This window comes from Dendropsophus ebraccatus, chromosome 2 (assembly GCF_027789765.1).
Source record: "Dendropsophus ebraccatus isolate aDenEbr1 chromosome 2, aDenEbr1.pat, whole genome shotgun sequence".
NCBI classification, from domain to species: Eukaryota; Metazoa; Chordata; class Amphibia; order Anura; family Hylidae; genus Dendropsophus; species Dendropsophus ebraccatus.
In genome coordinates, this window is record NC_091455.1 from 148,071,925 (window position 1) to 148,097,208 (window position 25,284).

The 25,284-nt window shown below is 45.8% G+C and overlaps 1 protein-coding gene across 2 annotated transcripts in view; it reads right to left on the reverse strand.

Moving 5' to 3' along the window:
• ITPRID1 (ITPR interacting domain containing 1) overlaps positions 1–25,284 on the reverse strand; it is a 116,978-nt gene that overhangs the window by 69,188 nt on the left and 22,506 nt on the right. For both annotated transcript variants that reach the window (XM_069958470.1, XM_069958469.1), the window contains exon 3: positions 820–957. In XM_069958470.1, coding sequence (XP_069814571.1) covers positions 820–860 — 41 coding nt within the window. In that variant the 5' untranslated portion in view covers positions 861–957. The remainder of the gene's footprint in view (positions 1–819; positions 958–25,284) is intronic.

Genomic DNA, 25,284 nt, shown 5'->3' on the forward strand with positions numbered 1-25,284 from the left:
CACTTATCGCTAAATCGGAAATAATATACACATGTGATACTTCCAACAGTTTCCTGTGACCTGGGGATTCTTTCCCACAGGGAAACAAGTGTGAGGAGACACAGTTCTGTATTTCATATGTGAACTTTCTGCAGACTAAAGCACCAGTTTAGTCTGATCCGCTGCCAGCGTTCCACATCTCCCTAATCTTGTCTCCTAATGGTGCGTTTACAAAGGCAGATTTATCTGACAGATTTTGAAAGCCAAAGCCAGCAATGGATTTGAAAAAAAAAGCAGAAATCTCAGTCTTTCCTTTATGACCCGTTCCCTGTTTATGGTCTGTTCCTGGCTTTGGCTTCAAAAATCTGTCAGATAAATCTGCCTGTGTAAACGTACCATAATGCTGGTCTATAAAGACTATAAAAGCCTATTTCTCTGCCGATTGACCTCTGCCTGTGCCCTGGAACAAGCAGTTGTAAATAATAATATGGTTGTAAAGCTTGTTCAAGAATGGCACCTATGGCTAATTGATAGCTGTGGCTAGGTTGGGACCCCCACCAATCTAATATTGTTAAATTAAAAAACAGAATGTAGCATTTGTGTAGATTTTACACTTATGATACAATGCTCATTGGTAATTTGCTCAAAAAATTGTATCTTTTCCTGTGAGAACAATGTGCAAAAACTTTCAATGTTGCACAAAAAATTATTGCAATTGCAATTATTTTACACTGGTTTTCTGATGAAAGCATTAATAAATTTGTGTCATGGCATAAAATATATGTATATATATATATATATATATATATATATATATATATATATATATAATACTCTTACCTTTCTGTCCCATTTGGGCAGCCAAGTTCAGGATCTTCCATCGTGGTTCACAGTATATCAAAAGTTCTTTATGGCCGAATATTGAAAGTTCTTTTATCTCATGACAAGAAAGCTCTGCAGCCATGTCACTCTATAGCTCTGGGAAAAAAAAGGATTCAAGATTGATAGCATTATGATGTACACTTAAAATTAGCATTACAGATATGATAATCCTGTTCAGCAGTGGAAAAAATCTCTAATGAAAAGTCAAGACATTTTTGACGATATTCTCTCAAATTAATTGGGTAATTGCGCCAGTAGCAGACCTCTCTGCCTGTCACTCATCCTCGCCAAGCTCACTGACAGGCAAAGGGCGATGACTAGACATGAGTAGGGAGCCATCCAGATGACTACCTGCCACGTCTCTCCCTGCCGCATGGGGGGATTAAACTTCCCCGCGAGCTGCACAGGAGCTTTATACTGTGCTCCAGGGAACCAAATCAGCCCAATTGGGCTGATTGGTTCCCTTTGAATGGGTTAACATTTTTTTTACCACTCAAAACATTTCATCTCTACAACCTATAAATCTGATACACAATAAAGTATCATAGATGTGATTCTACTACTCCAGTCAACCTATCCTAAGAAAAAGTTGAGTGCACTTAATTCTGAACCTCTTAATAATTTCTATGGAGAAAAAAACATGCTTTCATTAGGAATCCAAACAGGGAAACTGAAACACTAACTGACAATCGCCCTCTATCACACTAATGAAACACTCCAGCAGCTCCCAGAAATAATGAATGGGGTAGTGGTGCACAAGATGGACTGACAGGCCTATCCGACTGGAGTCTTGTGGCCTCATACTTGAGATTGCAGGTGGTTTTAGTAGTCACTTCCCTTCCTCCCACTTTTTATACTTATTCCCTATTTTAAGGAAAGAGATACCTCTTAACGGTCGGACAACCTCTTCAAAGGTAAACTATTAGCAAGACTCTTAACTGCTGATATGTCCCTATGTCCCTGGGCTTATTAGGCATTTTGGTACTACATCCCTCAGTGCACAAATCTACCCCTGGCTGGCCCACCCCTTCTAATGACTATAAGCAGAACGGGACAGCTGGGGTGGATCAGTGCACTAGGGGCAGTAGACCCACCCCCTATGCCCCAAAACATCTAATTAGCATAGGGATTAAACTCTTAATAACATGGAAACCACTCTGAAGCAGGTTAGGTTCTTCTAACAAAATAATCCCCACTACGTTATACATGTCCAACAAGTGTGAGTTACAAAAGGAAGTCTAGGCTATGTTGACATGCAAACAAAGCTATTGTGTCAATGGTGTCTTAGCTTGTGAAAGTTTGTTCATTAAAGCTGAGTATCACATTCACAACTGATAGAGGTACTTGTGACACTTACCTTTTATAGTACTAATGAGAAATAAAAGCAGTGTGACCTTTTTTCCTTGCCTGTTACTTGTTGTTATATGATGTTGTAAACACTGAATAAATAAAGGATTATGTCTAGCTCTCTCTGATGTCATACACCAGCTATTTATAAAGGTTGTGGTTGGGTACTTTGTATTTATTCTGCTTTAAATCATGAGTTGTTTGCCCAGGGCATATGTCTAGAGATTAAGTCCATGATAAGCACTGATACCAGTTGCCAGACTTGGCTTACAAACTGTATATTGTTACTGAGAAAAACAAAGAAATCCAAAAAGGCAATATAATCAATCTATAATCTACAAAAGTGTCAGGACTGCGGCGGCGTCCCGCGCTCCAGACCGCCGCCGCACCCCCTTACACTGTCCTGCAGCCGCCGGTGTCCACATGCAGGGACCCAGCGCTGCTGCCACTTCGGCCCCTGGGGGCGCCTCACCTAGCCCCGCTACTGTCCGTCGCTGTGCCGGCCGGTGCGCGCGTCGCAGCCTCCTAGGGCGCGCGCGTGCCGGCTGTCTCAGAGTTAAAGGGGCAGTCCGCCCCTAATTGGTTACTGCTCACACACTCTCCTATAAATCCCAGCCCTGCCCCACCACAGGTGTTGGAGCCTCTACATGCTTCCCATAGCGTTTGGCCCAGCTCCCTGTTGTTCCTGACCTCAGTCCTTGTTCATTGTTCCTGTCCGCTGTTCCCGGTCCCTAGTCCCTGTCCGCTGCCTTCCTATTGTTCCTGAGTACTGTCTGCCACCTGCGATTACGCCTACAGACCTCTGCCTGCACTATCTCCTGCCTACTGGTCCTGCCACGCCTCGCCAGCCGTCACAAGCAACCAAGCCAGGGGTAGCGACCTGGGGGTCGCCTGCCGCAGCAAGTCCATCCCGCCTTGCGGCGGGCTCTGGTGAAAACCAGCGGCCCCTTAGACTCCGCTCCCTGGTGAGGTCAGTTCCATCGCTAGTGACGGTTCAGTGGATCCACGACTCCAGGCGTTACAAAAAGCAATGTGAACGATCTCCAAAATCCCCTGGCCTCATCTTTTAAGGAGAGGAAGCTGGCAGCAGCTTTATCTAGATGGAGATTCAATGCAGACGCATTTGTGTTCCACTCCATTACAGTCTATGGCTATGTTCACACTAAGTGAAAAGGCAAAAAGGTGTTTGCTTAACATAAATAAATAAATAAATTATAATCGAGATCAATGGAATGCATTAAAGTCAATGGAGTGATAGCCGCCCAATACACATAGAATATTGAATAACAGACGTTTTTTGTGCAGAAGTCAAATTAATGTTCATGGCAATTATTTGCAGACGTTTTTTGTAAATAACAATTTTTAGCTGTCGACACATATTTTTATGTTGACTATTCCTTTAACGTCTTTACTCTTAAATTCAATGGACTTTCCCAAAAGGGCCTAAACTAGAATAATGTGCCAACAGCCGTCATTGTAATGACGGATACCAAAACGTGAAATGTAATTTGGAACTCGAAATGACAGACGTAGTTAAAATAAAAATTTGGAAAGAAAAAAATGTCATATGAATATAGCCTATGGAAGTTGCTAAAACTGCTGGGAGACCAATGTTTTCCGTATAACGTGAAAACTCTTAGATGTCAAACACAAGTATAAAACTTGTAACATATGCTATGAATGTGTAACACTAGAAATTCTCTATAAAGGCAGCTTCACATAGGACAGATCACAGCGGAAATTCTCAATCCGACTTGCTGCACAGGGCCCAGGCTTCATGCCCTCCTGCCTAGCCATCAGTGCATTGCCCAGCCACAGCCACTGATTGGCTGGGTGGGAGAGCAGGAAGCTGGGACCCTGTGCAGCAAGTTGGACAAATACTTGGCCATTAAGGCTCAGAATGTATGCTGGGGGAACTGGTTTAATATAAATAATTAGGGGCTTATTTAAATATAAATATACCCTGTTTCCCTGTAATTAAAGGCCCTATTCCATGGAACGATTATCGGCCGATAATCATCCCATGAGATAGGAGGCAACGATCAGCCGACATTGTTCATGTCGGCTGATCATTGCAGTCGTTTGTTTTTCAACCATGTTGAAAAACGAAAGATTGTGATAGCAGCGATCTGCTGCAGTGGCTCTGTGGAGCGGTGGCAGCAGACCGCCACTGTCCCCTATGGACTGCCCAGGATGGACGATCCAGTGATCCCCCAGGCAGCCCCCCCCCAGCCCCCGCGGCCCCTCCCACACTCACCCGCTCACTGCTGCCTTGTGTAATAGCAGTGGCAGCGAGCGAGGGGAACAAGGAGCTAACAGCGCTCGTTTGCTCCTCACAGTTGACCTGTGGAATAGGGGCTTTAGACATGCTCTGGGCATAGTGCAGGATTTACAGGATAGCTTACATAGAAACATATAAGATTGTCAGCAGAAAAAGACCACTGAGTCCATTTAGTCTGCCCTTTTAGTATTTCCATTCTTATTATCTTAGGAGTTCTTGAGTTCAGTTTTAAAGGTTACATACTTAAAGGTTTCAATCATTCCTCCTTTCCCTTCTTTCCTCCAGACTATACAGATTCAAATGCTTAAATCTTTCCTGATATGGTTTATGCCTGATACCCTCCACCATTTTTGTAGCCTGTCTTTGGACCCGCTGTATTTTATCAATATCTTTTTTAGCTGAGGTTTCAAGAACTGGACACAGTATTCCAGATGTGGTCTCACTAGAGCTCTATACAATCTTCTTCTTTCTACTGGTTATACCTCTTGCTATACAGCCCAGCATACAATTTGCTTTCCCCACCACCTGGTTGCACTGGTAACTCATTTTAAGGCTGTCAGAAATCACTACCCCTAAATCCTTCTCTTCTGAAGTCTTTTCCAACACAGTACTGCCGATGTGATACTCGGATAGAGGATTCCCCCATTATTTTACATTTGGAAATAAGGCATCTACCCAAAAGTAAGACCCCCCCTACCGTCACGCCCTAAAGGGGGGGGGGGTGCAGGTAGGGCGGAGGTGGTGTTGGTTTTGTCTGGTTATACTCATTTGTGATGACAACTTCTATAAAGTATACAATAAATGTTCTTAATTCTTGTTCAACAACAAGTGTTGATTCTTCATTCTTCTTCATGGAAAAATAAGACATCCCCTGAAAATGAGACATAGTGCATCTTAGGGATCAAAAATTAATATAAGACACTGTCTTATTTTGGGGGAAACACAGCAGTTAAATAAAAAGTTACTTAACCCGTCATGCGGCCTTTAAGGGAGGTGAGAGAGGGCTCCCGGTGTCAGCCCTCTCTGTAGCTCGCGGTCACCAGTTGCTATGTGCAGCCAGGGACCGCGGATATAAGCGGGCTAAATAACTATTAAAATGCAGCTGTCAAAGCTGACAGCTGCATTTGTATAGTGGTGGTGGCCCCTGTCCCTGGTGTCTAGTGGGGGATCTCCCCCCCCCCCCCGCAATGCTATCGCGGAGGAGAGGTCCGTTGTAATAAGCCGGCCAGGGCTCAGCATCGGAATGACGCTGATCCCGGCTCGGCAATCCATTTAGATGGTCTGCTGCAGACCATTATAATAGAGCAATGATCTGATGGATCGGTGCTCTGTTATATACACAGCATTGATCTCAATGGGAGATCAGTGCTGTGTAAAAAATGTATAAAAAGTGATCAAAAAGTCACATATACGCAAACAAGGTACCAAACGAAAGAACAGATCGCAGCGCAAAAAATGACTTCTCACACAGCCCCATAGACCAAACAATTAAAGCGTTATAAGGATGGGAATAGAGCGATTTTAAACACATTTAGTTTTTCTTAAAAGGTTTAAATTTTTTAAAAGCCATCAAATAATATAAAAGTTATACAAGTTACATATCGTTGTAATCGTACTGACTTGTGGAACATAGATAACATGTCAGTTTTACCATAGGGTGAACAGCGTAAATACGAAACCCCTCGAAATAAAAGGAATTGCACCTTTTTTTCAAATTTCACTGCACATATAATTTTTTTCTGGCTTTTCAGCATATTTTATAGAAAAAAGTCTGTATGTGCAAAGTATAATTGGTGTCTCAAAAAATTAGGGCTCATGTGGGTCTGTAGGGGGTAATATGCAAGCACAGTGGCTTTTTAAACATTAGGAGGAAAAAACGAAAGCGCAAAAATAAAAACTGGCTCCGTCCTTAAGGGGTTAAAGGAGCTTGTAGCTGAAATGTGGTATAGCACTTATGTTAAACAAATACAGATACAGAAACTGGCGCACCATATAAATGTTGTTGAGTGCTGATCAAACATTAAGCGTGTGACGCCAATAGTGTTATTGCCCTGAACGTTCATTTAATGGGTGCTAAATCTGTGATTACAAGCTGAAAAGTTTCACATTTTTTCTCAGCAAGAGACTTTTATGTTAGTTTAGCGAAACCGGTAGGAAATTTCACACTTAAAATACTAGATTTTTTTTTCCTTTAGAAAAAATGTCAGCTGTTAAAAAAATCTTGTGGTTCAGTGGGCATGCAAACATAAGAGTGGTTAGAGATAGATCATTACAACCACTGTGATTTGTTTAGAAAGCACATTCTAGTATGCAGTGCCATGTACAATGCTGCGTGCATAACATGCCTTCCCATTTGAGGTTAAGTCTCGCAGGACTACTGATTTTAATAGATAAACAGAAAGTGAATACTTAAAACCCTTAGAAATTTGTTAAACACATTCATTTTGCTGTTAAGCCTTCTTTGTTAAAGTCATCTGAATTATCTCATGAAATGATATAATAACTCTTCTGTCACTGTCCCGTTCTACTTAAAGGCAACCAATCAGCACAAATGTGCTGATATAGCTCCCAGCTGCAAACAATAGATCTCTATAGCAGCTCCCATACCATACCAGCCATGTGTACAACATTATCTTTATATCAGAGAAAAACATTTTTTATTTGGGCTTGTGAGGCTGGGAGGGGGCGGCAACTAGTTACCTGGACGAAGATCTATCTGTGACTAGTAACTGCTCTCTGCCTGTCACTGCGCTTTGCGGGGATGATTGGCAGGAGAGGCCATTAACAGGTAACATGCTTATTTGTTCACTTTTAAAAAACTGTACGTTCTGTATTTCTTCCTAAGATAAGATTTTTTTCCATTTGCTAAACCACTATTCTTTTATCTAATAACAATAAAAGAAAGCTCAAACCATGATCAGGATATCTCAAGCTTCAGCTTTGGCCTAGTAGAGAACAGCAAAAGTCTCTAGATAACTTGGGGCAAGTACAGCTCCTTATTACATGTCACAATATAAGGGGGAAGCGAGCGCCTACCTGACAGGTCAGCGCTTGCTTTCCCCACATTCCCCGCTTGCTGCCTGTGCTATTACATCCACAGAGCAGAGAACAGTGGAAAAGACTGCGGGGAGCAGCATGAGGGGCATGTGGAATCTCAGTCCACAGATGTCATCTTCGGCGTCATTACCATGGGATGATGTATTTCTTCCAAGGAACCAGTGTCAGGTCCCATTTACACCTTGTGGGTCCGGAGGAAAAAGGGGTAGGTGTAAAGCGTCTGCCGGGGCCTTGATGACGTCTGCTGGCTCTCAACTGTAGCAGCGGCACTCCACAACAGACTAGCAGTGCGCCTGCTACAAAGAATTGCTCACTGCGATCAGTGTGTCAGTGGCGGCAAAGACAATGTAGCCATCTGCAGCATCTGTGACGATAAAGTGGATCCAGGTTATGTTTAAACCTAGGCATCACTTCTGTGCGTTAACATATGGAGTGCCATCACCCCACTGCCTGTAAGAATCAGGACATCGATGCCACTTTTTGGCGAGAACAACAAACGGCTGCAGCTACCACCACACAGCCCATCGTTGCAAGCCAAGATTGTACGCCCTTCTTGACCTAACAGCATCTCACAGTGTCAAGTTTGGAACATGAATTACAGCTGTTAGATTCCCTGTAAGGCTACAAACACACACGTCGGATCCGCAGCGGATTTCATAATAGAAATTCGCAGAGAAATCCGCTGCGGATCTATGGCCGGTCATTCTCAATGAGAAGACATCCCGCTGTGAGTATGTAAGTGACGGCCCCCTTAACACCCCCCCCCCCCCCGCTGGCCTGATCATACATTTTCTACTCCACGCTTTGGCTTGCTTCGGGGGTTCCTGACTGGACGTCCTGCTCAGCCAATCAGTGTACTGCTCCGCCGCAGCAGACTGATTGGCTGAGCGGGACATCCAGCCAGGAACCCCCAAAGCAAGACGGATCCTGGAGCAGGTATAGTATATATAGTATATGCTCTGGCCGGCGGGGGTTAACAGGCTTGTCTCCTTATATACTGTCTTCTCATTGAGAATGACCGGCCATAGATCCACAGCAAATTTTGTTGGGAATTTGCAGTGTGAAATCCTGTGCAGATCCAGCGTGCGTTTGTAGCCTAAGAGATGTATTCGGGGGGAAAGTGGGGACATAATAAAGAAAGCAGACTTACCAGTCCCTGTAGCGTCGCTCTCAGGTCTCACTCACAGGTACTGGAAGTAATTTTCGGCCGGTTCTGTGTATGTCACAGCCCCAGCTCCAGCTGCAATGTCATGGATTGGCTGATGGATTGCCCGCTCTGCTATTCAGTGACTGAAGCGGTCTCCTGCTCTATTCACTGATTGGCGAAGCGGGCAATCCATCAGCCGGTCCGTGACATTGCAGCTGGAGAAGCTGCAGGAGGCCAGCAGCTGTCGGATATTGTTATTGCACCATCGGATATTGCACCATGGGGGCGCAGGGACAGTATGTATATTTTTTTATTATGTTCCTGCTTCCCCTTCCTGCCTGAGATTTGTTAGTTTCATGGATCTCCTTCTTCCAAGAGACTTAAGAGACACGCTGTGCTGTTTGCATAGAGAGACTGACTAGTTACTAGTAGTAAGATAGCATCACTAGTCACATACACAGCTCTGTGAAAAGTAGCTATATTAATGTGAAAGGTTTTGCGCTGGTTATACTGTATCTGGCGTATGTAGGGTGGGCCCCTAGAATCAAATTCTTTGGTGGGTCCAAGGTACCCCATTTTGACACTGCCTGATGGATTGTGCACAATCAAGAGGGAGAGTGCTAAATCGCCATTCTTTTGCCAACAAGGCTATTCCCTTGCATGTATATCTGCAGAAGAAGGTTGGCATTTCTCTCATCGGGTCCACCTAGGCGCGGATGTATGGAATTTGAGCTATGGCCAGAGGCATAATTTATCCGTGACTGCCTACTAAATAAATGTCCTTCCGGGAGAGCTGCAGTGGCAACAAAAAGCAATGGAGGTCACACCATTACCTCCTCTGGGTTTTAGTGTGTCAATTATCCTGAGACCACATCATCTGCCTCCACTACCTCGACTGGTCATGATGCCACTACACGTTCCTGTCCATGTCCTTCACATGCGCAGCCTGGGTGAACAGAACCACACAGGGAAGGAACTTCTTCGGGCCATTGAGGACAACATATCCAAGTGGCTGACCCCTAAGCATATACAGGTGGCCACCGTAGAAGTTGACAATGGCGGGAATATCATGTGGGCACAGGAATATTGTGTCAGAGGGCTCCCGCACATTCCATGCATGGCTCACATACTGAACCTCATCCTTCTTAGGACTGAAGGATCTCCCAAAGATAGCAAGGAAACCATGTAACCACTCTAGCCACTCATACCTGGCTCCGCAAGATACAATGCCAATGTGGATTGCAAGAACATCAGCTGATCTGTGATGTGCTGACGTAGTGGAACTAGTCCCTTAACATGTTGGATCGGTTGTACCAACAGAGATTGACAGTCTTTGACTTCCTCGTCACGCATTCTGGCAGCTTCACGCAGAACTTTAACTTCCTCGTCACCAGTACAGATGATGCATGATGTCTGCCGATTGCTGGCACCGTTTGAGGAAACACCACAGCAGAAGGAAGAATCTCAGTGAACCTCATCCATATGGCCACACGTTTGTTGGAGTGTTTGCGCTATGACACACATGCAAAGGAAATGCGTAAGAGGGACAAATATTGGCTGGCCATTCTAATAGATAAATGCCAGATTTTTTAAACCGATGGACAGGGATACCAAACTCAAACTCCAGAGACACTGCACCGTCATTTGCTTAAGGCTTATCAGCAACACCACAATGCAATGCCAAAAATTCATGAGGACCTTGGTCGCTCTACAGCAATGGCTGGTAGTGGGGTCGTGAGGTAGAGCCGTAGCCACGGTAGCCGGTTGAACCTCAGGTCAATGATGAGTGACTTCCTCAAGCCAACTGAGGAAGAAACCTGCCAACCCCACACTGAAGTGTCCATCAGGCAGCACCTGAAGTTTCATGTAAAATCCTACTTGGAATCACCCTTGCCCCAGAATATTTCTAACCCGGTGCAATTGTGGGCAGAAAAGCTGGACATCTTTCCTCAGCTGGAAGAGTTCTTTCTCACCCTGTTGTCACGTCCAACCAGCAGTGTTGCATTAAAGAGGGTGTTCAGTGCAGCAGGGGCCATTGTTACCCACAGAATCCCAGGCTGTCTTGCCTTAGTGTGGAGAGACTTACATTCCTCAAGATGAATCAAGCCTGGATAGGAATGTATTTCACCCCTCTCGTACCTAATGTTGACAATTGAAACAGCTTGAAGCCAGCATTTTGGCATGTGCCAGTCTCTGCCAAAGTTAAGTCCCCAATAAAATATTCACCCACCCTAAGTAATCTTTTAATTTTTTTTTAAATACAGTATAAAGTTATCTTACCCCTTATGCCAAAAATTCAATCCATCCACTAGACCACCACAAAGGGGGAGAAATAGAAATGCCTTTGACAGCTGCATCTAAATGGCTCAGCAGGCACAGTCCCATCGCCACGCCCGCTGAGGTATTTAGATGCAGCTATCATATTAACAGCAGCCGGGATCGCAGCAGTTCAGAGCGGGGTCGCCGCGCTGCCCCCTTCTGAACTCCCCTACCCGACCCAGGACGTACAGTTATGTCCTAGGTCGTGAAGGTGTACAACCCCATCATTAAATTTAGTGCCCATGCTGTATAACAATAAAAACATTTCTAAAACAGGCATATTATCCACACCAGCTTAATGCCTCACCAAAAGACAATGTCTAACCCAAGCCCGAAGAACAGGATTATGCAGACATGAACCCCATGACTGGTTCGCAGAGAGGACATTTCTTGTTGTTGACCATAGCCATGGGGTTTCAACCCTTCCATTTGTGCCAAGGAATCTTACCATTGGTGTCCTATTTTTCCGGACACGCATGGTAACTGGACAATACAGTAACTCTTCTTGGGGATTTTAAGATATCACAAGGGTACTTAGATGATTCCTAATAGGGTTGTGTGACGTTGTAATGGCTCTTGTGGTTTATTAAAGCTATAGGAAGGGTTCTTGATGAGGTATCTGTCATGGAGGATGATGCACAGTAAATGTTATATAAGAAACTTCTAAAGCTACTACCAGCAGCTATCCGTTGTTTAAATAGGCAGATTGCCTTGCCTTTTTTATAGTGCATTCATCCGTGAATGGTTGTTTTTTGGTGACTGCTGACTAAAACCTGTAGTGGATGTGAGCAGTTTTTCAGTCACCATCAGTACTATGGGGCGGGATAATACAAAGTTCATTGCAGAACTACCTAGCTCAACATATAGGCTATGTTCACACATCGTATCAGACCGGCCGTTCTGTGCCCGGATCATCCGTCCGGCCGCAGAGCTCTGATGCATCAGAGCTTCCCATAGCCCACAGTGTGCACTGACAGGGCTTTCTGCGGCCGGAATTCACTGAATTCCGGCCGCAGAAAACTGACGTGTCAGTTTTTTCCAGCGCCGCATGGGATCCCGGCCGGAGCGCATACGATGTGTGTACGCTCCGGCTGGGATCCCATTGCACATAAGGCTATGTTCAACTCCTCAAAACTACGGCCGTAGTTTTACGTAGTGGGAACGTAGCCTTAAACTGCGTATTTTCAAAACTCTACATAGTACTGGCCAACATAAAAATCCGCTGATGGTTTTACGCAGCGGCAGGAGCCCAGGAGCGACAGGAGCCCAGGAGCGACAGGTGAATGCACCATTCCATGAGGTTTTTTTGGGAGTGACCAAGGCAAGGGTGGGAGGGTCACTCCCAGACCCCTTTAGGGGAATCACCCTTTCCTGTTCACTTGAGCTACAGACAGCCTAAATCCCCCAATAGATGCATGCACTTTATTGAATTGTTAACCTGGTGTTGATATGTATGCATGTTTTGGAAAAAGCCAGTGGCCTAGATTCAGCAAGGTTTTTGAACACATTGGGGGATATATGAAATGTATGCCAGAGGTGCATGCCAGGGAGAAGGTGCAGATTCGCCCCTTCTTCCTGACGTACGCCTCCCTTACGCCCTTGCTCACCTGATGGGCAGACTGGCAAAGCTTGCGGGTGTGTGATAAGGTGGGGAGGAGGCATGCCCTCCTCTCGCGCCTCATTTATCAGGATTCAGGATCCCGGAGGGATATCTGGCTAGTCCTGTGTTTTGAGACTCTTCAATGAGGCTCCACGGGCTCCTCTTTTGTATATTTATCAGGATTTATCATAGAAGCAGGTGTAGACTTCGTACAGATTCGGGGGCCCAGCCGTCTGGATTCACTAGGAGGCATGCTGAATCCTGTCAGGGAAAAGAGAGCGAAGCCTAATACTGTATAAGAGTGGTGTACTTGTACGCCGGTCTTCGTAAATCCCCCCCAATATTTGCAGCATATTTTTTTAAGGAAGTTTCACTACATTGGGAAGATCTTCTCCAACTTGTGCTGAGTGTCTGAGTGCGGCCTCTGCCACCTACAGGTAGATGTTGTAGGCCTCTCTGGGTCTATAAAAGTGCTACTACTGAAGCTGCCACTTCCAGGTGTCTGTTTTAGGTCTTTCTAGATCTACAACATTGCCCCTGATGGTGCTGCCACTATACCCCGCACCCAACACCCACATAGTTCTTAAAGCACAAGCTTTTTTGTGGGGTTTGATGGAAGATATATTTTCTTTGCAGTTACTTATTCACTTACTTACATCCAGTTTCACAAAATGTTAAATTAATGTGTCTGCAATCTATGTAAGAAAAAGGCTACCAATGCTGGAATCTTACTTACGTAATCTAAAACTACTTCAGGATAGTCTCACCTTATATGCAGGATTGGGTAACCTTGTTTCTGCTGAGGATCATTGAAATATGAAATAAAAAAAAAATACAGTACAAAATTATTCTCTTAAAAATTAGGTTTTAATCTAGACCAGGGGTCCTCAACTAGTGGACCCCCGCTGCATCTCAGTATACCTGTAAACTGAGCTGCGCTGCTCCCCTTTGCACAGTAACTATGAGCAGTAGCACTGACAGAGAGAAAAGCTATTGGCTCCCTCCCTGTCAGTCACTCTTGTGGCCGACAGTTGCGGTGCGGCCGCAAGAGTAAAGAGAAGAGGAGACGCCCAGACCCAGGTGAGTATAAGTGGTTGTTTTTTTTATGTTATATGCTATATGGGAGGGGGAACACAGGAGGGCTATATACTACTGGGGGGCACACAGCGGGGGTCTTTATAAACAGGGGGAGAACACAGGGGGTCTCTATACAAATGGGGGTGCACAAAGGATGTCTCTATACTACTGGGGAAGCACACATGGGAGCTATATACTACTGGGGGAGCACACAGGGGGCTATAAACTACTGAGGGGGTGCACAGGGGGCTATATACTACTGGGTGAGTGCACAGGGGGGCTATATACTACTGGACAAGCACAAAGAAGGGCTATTTACTACTGAGGGAATGCACAGGGGGCTAGATACAACTAGGGGAGTGTACAGGGGGCTATATACTACTGAGGGAGTGCACAGGGCTATATTCTACTGGGAGAGCGCATAAGGGGACTATATACTACTGATGGAGCGCACAGAGGGGCTATATACTATAGAGGGAGCACACAGGGGGGCTATATAATACTGGGGGACTTCACATGGGGCTATATACTACTGAGGGAGCGGGCATGGAGCAATATACCACTGGGGAGCGCACAGGGTGCTATATACAACTGGAGGAGTGCACAGGGGGCTATATACTACTGAGGGAGCACACAGGGGGGGCTATATACTACTGGGGGAGCGCACAGAGGGGCTATATACTACTGAGGGAACACACAGGGGGCTATATACTACTTGGGGAGTGCACAGGGGGACTATATACTACTGGGGGAGCGCACAAAGAGTATATATACTACTGAGGGAGCGCACAGGGGAGCTATATACAACTTGCGTAACGCACATGGGGCTATATACTACTGAGGGAGGGCACATTGGGACTATATACTACTGTGGGAGCACACAGGGGGGCTATTTACAACCGGGGGAGTGCACAGGGGGCTATATCCTACTGAGGGAGCGCATGGGGGGCTATATACTACTGGGGGAGTGCATAAGGGGACTTTATACTTCTGGGAGAGCGCACAGAGGGGCTATTTACTATAGAGAGAGCGCACAGGGGGGCTATATAAAACTGAATGAGCGCACATAGGGCTATATATTACTGAGGGAGCCCACATGGGGGCTATATTCTACTGGGGGAACCCACAGGGGGCTATATACAACTGGCCGCGTGCACAGGGGGCTATATACTACTGAGCGAGCGCACAGGGGGGCTATATACTACTGAGCGAGCACACAGGGGAGCTATATACTACTGGGGGAGCACACAGGGGGACTATACACTCCTGGGGGAGCGCACAGAGGGGCTATATACTACTGATAGAGCCCACGGGGGCTATTTACAACTTGGGGAGCGCACATGGGGCTATATACTACTGGGGGACTATATAAGGGCTGGTGATAGAGAAAAAAAAATGCTAGTTTTCCCACTAATAAGCATCAATTCTGTATGTAAGTACGACGTTTGTGAAATGTTAACAAAACAGGTTTACTTCTTATGTTCAGCTCGGACCTTCACCTGACAAAAGACCCCGGTCAGTGGACCTTCTCTAAAAGTTGTTAAGTACCCCTGATCTAGACCGTCCAAATGCTGCATAAACATTGTTCCTTTTGGACAGACTTACATGGACTACAATCCCCAACATGATGCATTGAATTTGTGCAGGGTGGAGGTTGTAATTTATGTATATTAAAGGACAGTACCATTCACTATCTTTGTTATCAGTGACATAGCTTGCTAGTTGGCTCTGCTCGGCTGCTGCGCACATGGACGGGTTGTTAGCTAGCTCAGGACTTCTTAAATGTTTTCTACTTGGACCTCAAAAGACAATCCATGTTGAGGCTATGTTCACACTAGGTAAGAGACCGGCCGTTTTGTGACCCGGCCGGTCTCTGGCCGGATCATCTCGGCCGTTACTTAAGTACCGGCCAGATGATTTTTCCGGCCGCCGTGCTCTGATGCAGGCGCATCAGCGCTCGCCCGCATCAGAGCTCCCCATAGCCCACAGTGAAGCAAGCGGAGCTGCTCGCTTCACTGTGTGAACTGACAGGCCTTTCTGCAGCCAGAATTCACTGAATTCCGGCTACATAAAAACTGACCTGTCAGTTTTTTTCCGGCGCCGCATGGGATCCGGTCAGAGCGTATACGATGTGTGTACGCCCCGGCCGGGATCCCATTGAAAATAGGACTATGTTCCACCCCGCAAAACTACAGCCGTAGTTCTGCAGCGAGAACTACGGCCGTAGTTTTACGTAGTGTGAACATAGCCTGAAGCTGGAACCTTAGATACAACTGTGAAGAGTTAAATAGCACTCAGAAACAAAATGATTACAAAGGTGTCCAACGAAATATCACCAGTGCACCCTTACCACACTTTCCCTACTCGTAAAGGCCCTTTTCCACAGAACGATTAACAATCATAAACTCGCTCCAACGACCGCTCGTTAATGATAATCGCTTTGTGGAATTGGTGTAAACGAGCGAACAACAAAGGCAAAATCGTTATATTCAGTATGTACCAAAAATCGTTATATTGTCGTTCAAAATGGTTTTTCAGCATGTCGAAAAAAAATCGTTGGCCTTTGAAAGATAATTCGCTAATCGGTTCGGAAAATTGGAAATCTTTCAGTCGTTCGTAAAAAGGTTTTAAAAAAAGTAGCTGTGTCGTATGGTCATGATCACCCCAGCGAATTTTTTAAACGACCATGTAACAACCGCAAAATAATCGTTACACTACATATATCGTTCACGTTCCCATGTGTGTTATGTTTTATCGTTCGCTGAAAAAATTGTTTAGTGATCTTGGAGCGAGATTATGAATGATAATCGTTCCGTGGAATAGGGCCTTAACAGTACTGACCCCAACAGCACTTCTTGTGGATCTACATCCTGCAAGTCAATAAATGTTTTTTGGGGCATTCTGTTTTTGGCTTCATCCCACCCTTGAAAAGTTAAGTGCTCTAATGCAGTGTTTCTCAACCTTTTTAGGCCAAGTACCCCCATGCGACAAGATGCTCCAGCCGAGTACCCCCAAGGATGCCATCCATTAATAACATTGCCCAGGGTAGATTTACATGTACGTTTCACAGCAAAATCCACTGCGATACTCTGTACTGTTATGGCCTATGGCTCTGCATTCTCACAGAGGATTTTCAATCTGCTGCGAGAATGTAGCCGCTGCCTATTTACCTAATTAGCTGCCGGCCCTTAACAGATCATACTTACCTCCCTGTACTCCCACCTGCTTCTCTGGCTCCCAGCTCACTGACAGCCCGCTCATCCAATCAGTGGCTACGGTGGGACTGTGCACTGATTGGCTGAGCAGGCCGTCAGTAAACCGGGTGCCAGAGAAGCAGGTGGGATATATCCCACAGAGATGGATATGTCCCCCTGGAGCCAGATACCTCCCCCCATGTAGTCAAGAGGCCTTCTTCTATGTAGCCAGATATCTCCCCCATGTAGTCAGATACCTCCCCCATGTAGTCAAGAGACCTTCTTCTATGTAGCCAGATATCTCCCCTATGTAGCCAGATACCCCTTATATGTAGCAAGATATCTCCCCATGTAGCCAGATACCTCCTCCCCATGTAGTCAGATACCTCCCCCATGTAGCCAAATACTTCCTCCCATGTAGTCAGATACCTCCCTATGTAGCCAGATACCTCTTCAATGTAGTCAGATACCTCCCCCATGTAGCCAGATACCTCCCCCATGTAGCCAGATACCTCTCCCCCATGTAGCCAGATACCTCTCCCCCATGTAGCCAGATATCTCTCCCCCATGTAGCCAGATATCTCCCCCATGTAGTCAGATACCTCCCCATGTAGTCAGATATCTCCCCATGTAGTCAGACACCTCCCCCATGTAGCCAGATACCTCCCCCATGTAGTCAGATATCTCCCCTTGTAGTCAGATACCTCCCCCTACGTAGTCAGATACCTCCCCATGTAGTCAGATATCTCCCCATGTAGTCAGACACCTCCCCCATGTAGCCAGATACCTCCCCCATGTAGTCAGATATCTCCCCATGTAGTCAGATACCTCCCCCTATGTAGTCAGATAACTCCCCTATGTAGCCAGATACCTACCCCCTTGCAGCCAGACATCTCCCCATGTAGTTAAGATACCTCCTTCTATAGCCAGATACCTCCCCATGTAGCCATATATCACTTTTCCTTTTCCTCTCCATCTGGCCCAGACCACCATGATGATTTCTTGCAGCTACAATTTACCTCTTGCCAGAGAACCTGCCAAACATCTTAGGCGTCACAGTTTTCCTTTAACTTCCCTCCCTTTTTCCTACCTATAGGCTCCCATACAGTAATAATTCCACTGTTTGGTGTAATGCGCTGTAAAGTGAGTAGGTGTGTGGGTTATCCCTGTATTTAGGATCCCTCATTTAAAAATATTATCCCCTTCCATGACCCTCCATATAGTAATAATGCCTCCTGCCCTGCCCCCATAGTAATGCCCACCATTCTACTCCCTCCCCCTCCTGCCCCAACAAACAAAAAAAATTCATACTCACAATATCCGCCCATGGGGGGGGTCTTCCTCTCTTCTCCAGCCTCTGAGCCACAAGGAGATTAAGGGGAGAGTAAGGTCTGAGGGGGAAAAGAAGGAAAGAGGAGGATAGAGGAGGTGAAGGGGGAGTGGAAGAGAGAGAAGGTGAAGGGGGGAGAGGAAGAGAGAGGAGGTGAAATGGGAGAGGAAGAGAGAGGAGGCGAAGAAGGGAGAGGAAGAGAGAGGAGGTGAAGAAGGGAGAGGAAGAGAGAGGAGGTGAAGGGGAGAGAGGAAGAGAGACGAGGTGAATGGGGGAGAGGAAGACAGGGGAGAGAGGAGGTGATGGGGAAGAGGAAGACAGGGGAGAGAGGAGGTGATGGGGGAGAGGAAGACAGGGGAGAGAGGAGGTGATGGGGGAGAGGAAGACAGGGGAGAGAGGAGGTGATGGGGGAGAGGAAGATAGGGGAGAGAGGAGGTTAAGAAGGGAGAGGAAGAGAGAGGAGGTGAAGGGGGGAGAGGAAGACAGGGGAGAGAGGAGGACAGAGGAGGAGAGTGGTGATGGTGGTGAGAGAAGGTGATGGGTGATGAGGGGTGAGAGGAGGTGGTGGGGGTAGGGAGGAGGTGGAGGGGGTACAGAGGAGATGATGGGGGTACAGAGGAGATGATGGGGGTACAGAGGAGATGATGGGGGTAGGGAGGTGATGATGGGGGTAGAGAGGTGATGATGGGGGTACAGAGGTAATGATGGGGGTAGAGAGGAAGTGGAGGGGGGACAGAGGTGATGATGGGGGTAGAGAGGTGATGATGGGGGTAGAGAGGAGGTGGAGGGGGGGGTAAGAGGTGATGATGGGGGTACAGAGGAGGTGGAGGGGGAGAGAGGTGATGATGGGGGTACAGAGGTTAAGATGGGGTAGAGAGGTGATGATGGGGGTAGAGAGGTGATGATGGGGGTAGAGAGGAGGTGGAGGGGGTACAGAGGTGATGATGAGGGTAGAGAGGAGGTGGAGGGGGGAGAGAGGTGATTATGGGGGTAGAGTGGTGATGATGGGGGTAGAGAGGTGATGATGGGGTAGAGAGGTGATGATGGGGGTAGAGAGGTGATGATGGGGGTACAGAGGAGGTGGAGGGGGTAGAGAGGTGATGATGGGGTAGAGAGGTGATGATGGGGTAGAGAGGAGGTGGAGGGGGAGAGAGGTGATTATGGGGGTACAGAGGTGATGATGGGGGTACAGAGGTGATGATGGGGGTAGAGAGGTGATGATGGGGGGAGAGAGAAGGTGGAGGGGGGAGAGAGGTGATGATGGGGGTAGAAAGGAGGTGGAGGGGGGAGAGAGGTGATTATGGAGGGAAAAGAGGTGGAGGGGGGAGAGAGGTGATTATGGGGGTAGAGAGGTGATGATGGGGGTAGAGAGGAGGTGGAGGGGGGAGAGAGGTGATGATGGGGGTAGAAAGGAGGTGGAGGGGGGAGAGAGGTGATGATGGGGGTAGAGAGGAGGTGGAGGGGGGAGAGAGGTGATGATGTAGTGGTGCGCCGGGGGCTTCTGCTGCAGTGGATTGTGGACCGGGAGATGGGGCACCCCACTTCCACAGGCAACCGTAGGACGATAGAGGCCCCATCTCCCGGTCTACAAACCACTGATTGACCGGAGAGAAGCAGCGTCAGCCGTAGGGGAGACCGGGGAGAAGCGGCGGCAGGTGATCATGGGGGGCGCCCCATATCCTGGTCCACAATCTACTGCACCACTACCCCCTCGCAACTCACTGTCTCTGAGGCCCTGCTGGTCCGGCCACCTGCGGGGACATCAGCCTGCCACCGCCGCATCTCCTCTCCTCTCCGTCAGGTCACCTCAGGCAGCCTGTTCGGGATTCGTCCCCAGGCTGCCGCATATCCTCCTGGAGCCCCCGGCTGGACGCTGCAACCCGATCCGGGAGCCGCGGGGGAAGAGCGTGAGGCTGCAGGGGTTGAAGCGTCCAGCCGAGGGCTCCAGGAGGATATGCGGCAGCCTGGGGACGAATCCCGAACAGGCTGCCTGAGGTGACCCGGCGGAGAGGAGAGGAGATGCGGCGGCAGCAGGCTGATGTCCCCGCAGGCGGCCGGACCAGCAGGGCCTCAGAGACAGTGAGTTGAGAGGCTGCTGGTTTGTACCCTCGGACTTCATCCTTCCCCCAGCAGCCTCACCATGTCCTGTACAGAAAGCTGGTGAGGCTGCTGGGGGAAGGATGTGAGAGCAGCGGCGGGGACAGGTGTCAGGACATTGCTGGGTGATAGCAGTGTCCCGGCACCCAAAATATTTTTTTCCCCCACCTCCCGGCGTACCCCCTCAGCCTGCGGCGCGTACCCCCTGGGGTACGCGTACCGCAGGTTGAGAAACACTGCTCTAATGCATACGTTGCAGCAAGGACTTTCATGAAAATGCAGATTTACAAGAGAAAAATGACCAGCATTTTGCAAAAAAATGCAGCAATTGGTTTTAAAAATATATAAAGAGTAAAATCCAGGGAAAAAAATGCTAAAAGCAGGTGCAAACTCTTTAGTAAATTCCCCCTATAGTCTTTACTGGGTTAATTTACAGACTATTTGCTTAATTCAAATAAAGCAACTTCAAAGTACAGTAGTGACGTCACTAGTAAAATGAGTTCCGATTCTGACAGAGAGGAGTTGTGTGGAAAGAATTCATCTCTTCTTAATGCTGAATTTATATCCAAAGCGTAACTGTCATTTCAGGGTCATTTTTTTTTAAACATTAAATATCAACAGTACAAGCAATTTTAAGTAACTCTGTAATAGGTTTTATAAACCAAAAGAGTTTCCTTCTGGACTGAAAAAGCAATCTCCCAGCCTCCCCCCTGACTTCAGAAGAAGCAGGATTTCTGTGTCCATTATGTGGCTATGGAGAGGGGAGGGGCTGTTAGGAGTGACTGAGCACGGAGCAGTCCTGCACAGCACAACACCCTGCAATCTTCTCTCTGTAAGTTCCTAGATAAGCACTGACCTTTCTGACCCCTGAATCCAGCGTTTTAGGTGCCCAGACAGTCTACAAACAGCTGACCTTCATGTCACCTCTTCCTGCTCCCTCATCTCCCTCGGCCCCTCCCCCCTTCATAGGCTTACAATGGAGAGAGCAGAACCCGTCTTCACTGGCTTCTCTGTAATGAAGACATGTTTGCCTGATAATGCCCAGATAAGAAGTCTGGCTGGGGGGGGGGGGAGGCTGGGAGATTGCTTCTTGAGTACAGAAAGAGGCTTTTTTGGCTAATGAAACCTATTACGCTTTAAGTTCATAGTTATATAATCATTAGGAGTATGTCATATGAACTATTGTAGTGTCTGCAGTGTGGTAGGACCAACAATACATGCTGTACTGTAATTCTGTACCAAACGCAAATGTGGTGATATTAAAGGGGTACTACAGAGACAAAAAATGGTTTCAAATTAACTGGTGTCAGAAACTTATACAGATTTATAAGTTACTTCTATTTAAATACTCTCAAGCCTTCCAGTACTTATTAGCTGCTGTATTTCCTGAAGAAAGTGGTATATTCTTTCCAGTCTGACACAGTGCTCATTGCTGCCATCTCTGTCTGTGTCAGGCATTCTCCATAACTGTAGAAAATCATACAAAACCTCTTCTGCCTTAGACAGTTCCTAACACAGACTGGAGCACTGTTTTAGCTCAAGGATTTTATTCTCACAAGCAGAGGTTTCACCAATCGCTGTGCAATGTTGTTAGGATTATTGGCAGCACTACATGACTGGATGCAATCCCAATGCAAGTCTATACAGCCACCTAGGTCTCAGACTAGCAGCAGGGAGAGGAGCACAAATCTCTCCCTGCTCATCCTGTTGATTATTCAAGGTTTGAATGCTTAGACCCTGATGATAAAAACCTTTAAAGGAGTTATCCAGCGAAAATCTTTTTCTTTCAAATCAACTGGTGTCACAAAGTTATATAGATTTGTAATTTACTTCTATTTAAAAATCTCCAGTCTTCCCTCACTTATCAGCTGCTGTTTGTCCTGCAGGAAATGTTGTTTTATTTTCAGTCTGACACAGTGCTTTATGCTTACATCTCTGGCCAAGACCGGAACTCCAGAGTAGGAAAGGTTTTCTATGGGAATCCTTATAGAAAACCTCTCCTGCTCTGGACGGTTCCTGTCTCGGCCAGAGATGTAAGCATACAGCACTGTGTCAGACTGAGAATAAAACAATATTTCCTGCATGACATACAGCAGATGATAAGTACTGGAAGACTGGAGATTTTTTTAATACAAGTAAATTACAAATCTATATAACTTTCTGACACCAGTTGATTTAAAAAAGAAAAAGATTTTCATTAGATAACTCCTTTAATTTGCCTCTCTGACATGTCAAAAGTTTTTGTTCATGACAAGTACTCTTTAGTTAACAACTAACTGAGTCATATTATAGGTACTTTTTTTTTTTTTTTTACATATGGTTAAAAACAGTAATAAACACAAGATTTTAAAATGAAGAAACCCATTTAATCTAAATATCCACAGCATTTGATTAAATAAATCATTCTTAGTGTATTGCTTCATGGTGTCTCTAATGCACGAGTCTCCAAACTGCGCCCTCCACCTGTTGCAATACTACATTTCCCATTATGCCTGGACAGCCAAATACAAAGCTATAGCTGTCCCTGCATGATGGAAATTGTGATTTTGCAACAGTTGGATGGCCACAGTTTGGAGTCCAATGCTCTAATGTATAGTGTATTGGATTCTAGAATAAAAGAGAATTTAATAACCCATTTAATAACCCAGCATGCATAATAAAGGATTTTTAGCTAAAACAAAAAAAAAGGGGGGGGGGGGGAATGTGACTATATGCTGACTATGAGCACTAAAATGTACTTGCATCCATTATTAGACTATGTTCACACTAGGTATATTTTAGTATACACTCTGTCCGGGATTCCTAGCGACGCCGTGAGAAACTGACATATTAGTTTTCTGCGGCCACTATTTATTGAATAGCGGCCGCAGAAAACCCTGTCAGTGCACACAATGAAGCGAACGGCTCTGGCCGCAAGCATCAGAAATCTGCAGCACTAAAGATCATTCATCTGGTACTGCAGTACCAGCCAGGATGATCTTTTCTGAGACCGGCCGTTCCGTGACCCGCCTGGCTCAAGGAACAGTCAGTCTCTTACAAGGTCTGAACATGGCCCTAACCAGAAATATCTTCTTTATTAACCCTTTCATGTGTGTGTTTTTTTTGGCGTTCATAAAGGGGTGTATGAAGTGGGCTCAATAGGTGGGGCCAGCTGCTGTATCCAACTAACAACTGCTGTAATTGATATCAGAGAGCACGCTAATGCTGCGTTTACACGGAATGATTATCGTGCGAATTTACACGTTAACGATCAAATTCGAACGATATTGTACGTGTAAAGGCAGCGAATGATCAAACGACGATCGAGAAATCGTTCATTTTGATCTTACAACATGTTTTTAAATCGTTGTTCGTCGTTCGCAAAAAATTTGCAGATCATTCTATTTAAATGCCAAAAGGGAGGCAACAAAACCATTAAACTTCGGGAAACTTTCATTAAAATGACACTGTCTTCCCCTTTTTGTATTCTGACTTCTCTACACAGGTGTAAAAGGTAAGATTAGCAATTTTTATACCTTATTTTATATTATATTTCATGGTGCTCGTTCCAGTAAAAAGTGATCTTTTATCAACTGAAGATTGTGCTAAGTGGACGGGGCTTCACAGCAACAGTGCCACTTAGCCCCGTCCACAGTAACACTCCCGCCCCTCCATGACGTCATAGGCACATAGGCCCTGCCCCCTCGGCGACCATTGGAACAGGCTGGCCTAATGGGCATCGAGGGGGTGGGGCCTATGGGCAGATGACGTCACGGATGGGCGGGGCTAACAGTGGTGCTGTGAGCAAGGCTAAGTAGCGTTGTTCCTGTAAAGCCCCGGCCACTTATCATAATCTGCAGTTGATAAAAGATCACTGTTTACTGGAACAAGCACCATGACGTATGATATAAAATAAGGTATAAAAACTGCTAGATTTACCCATTACACCTGTGTAGAGAAGCCATAATGCACTTTCAATAAGCGAGGACTATATAGTTTGTGACAATGCCCTGACAAGTGCAGGTGCTGAATTTAATTATCTATTTATTTCTAGACTAAACATAAGGATTACAGACTCCTTATTTTATTCAGCAGCAGCAAAGTGCAGTGAAGAGGAATAAAATTTGCTGTATTTTCTCTATATATAATTCTTCGTATATAAGAAGGACCTGGCTGAACTGGAGCGGGTGCGGAGGAGGGCAACCAAGGTCATTAAGGGGATGGGTTATTAAGGGAAAGGGCTACAGTATCAAGACAGGTTATCAAGCTTGGGGCTATTTAATTTAGAAAAAAACGTCTTAGGGGCGATCTGATTACAATGTACAAATATATGAATGGACAGTACAGAGATCTTTATAGTGATCTTTTTACTCCTAGGTCTGTAACCATGACAAGGGGGCATCCTCTACGTCTAGAGGAAAGTTTCACCATCTGCACAAATGCGGATTCTTTACTGTAAGAGTGGTAAGACTATAGAATTCTCTGCCACATGATGTTGTCATGGCTGATTCATTGAATAAGTTCAAGGGAGGTCGGGATGCTTTTCGTGATAAATATATTACAAGTTTGGGCATTAGATTTCATGTGATAGGATGTTGATCCAGGGATTTTTCTGTTTGCCTTATTGGAGTCAGGAAGGAATTTTTCACCCTTTTATAGGGCAATTGGCGTCTGCTTCATGAGGGTTTTTGTCTTCCTCCGCATCAACACCGCAGGGTTATAGGTTGAACCTGATGGAATCTTGTCTTTTTTTCAACCTTATTAACTATGTAACAAAATTGCTAATTTTTGTTTGCATTATATATATATATATATATATATATATTTTTTTTTTTTAAGTAGTCAAATAAAACAAAATCTAAATATGTTGGGTAGGACTGTAATTGTTCTGAGAGTACAGATAATGGATAACGTCACTTTTATCCTAACTTGCACTGAACAAAAAGAAGACGCTTCACTCCACAAATAAAGTTATCCCCTTACACAAATAATGAT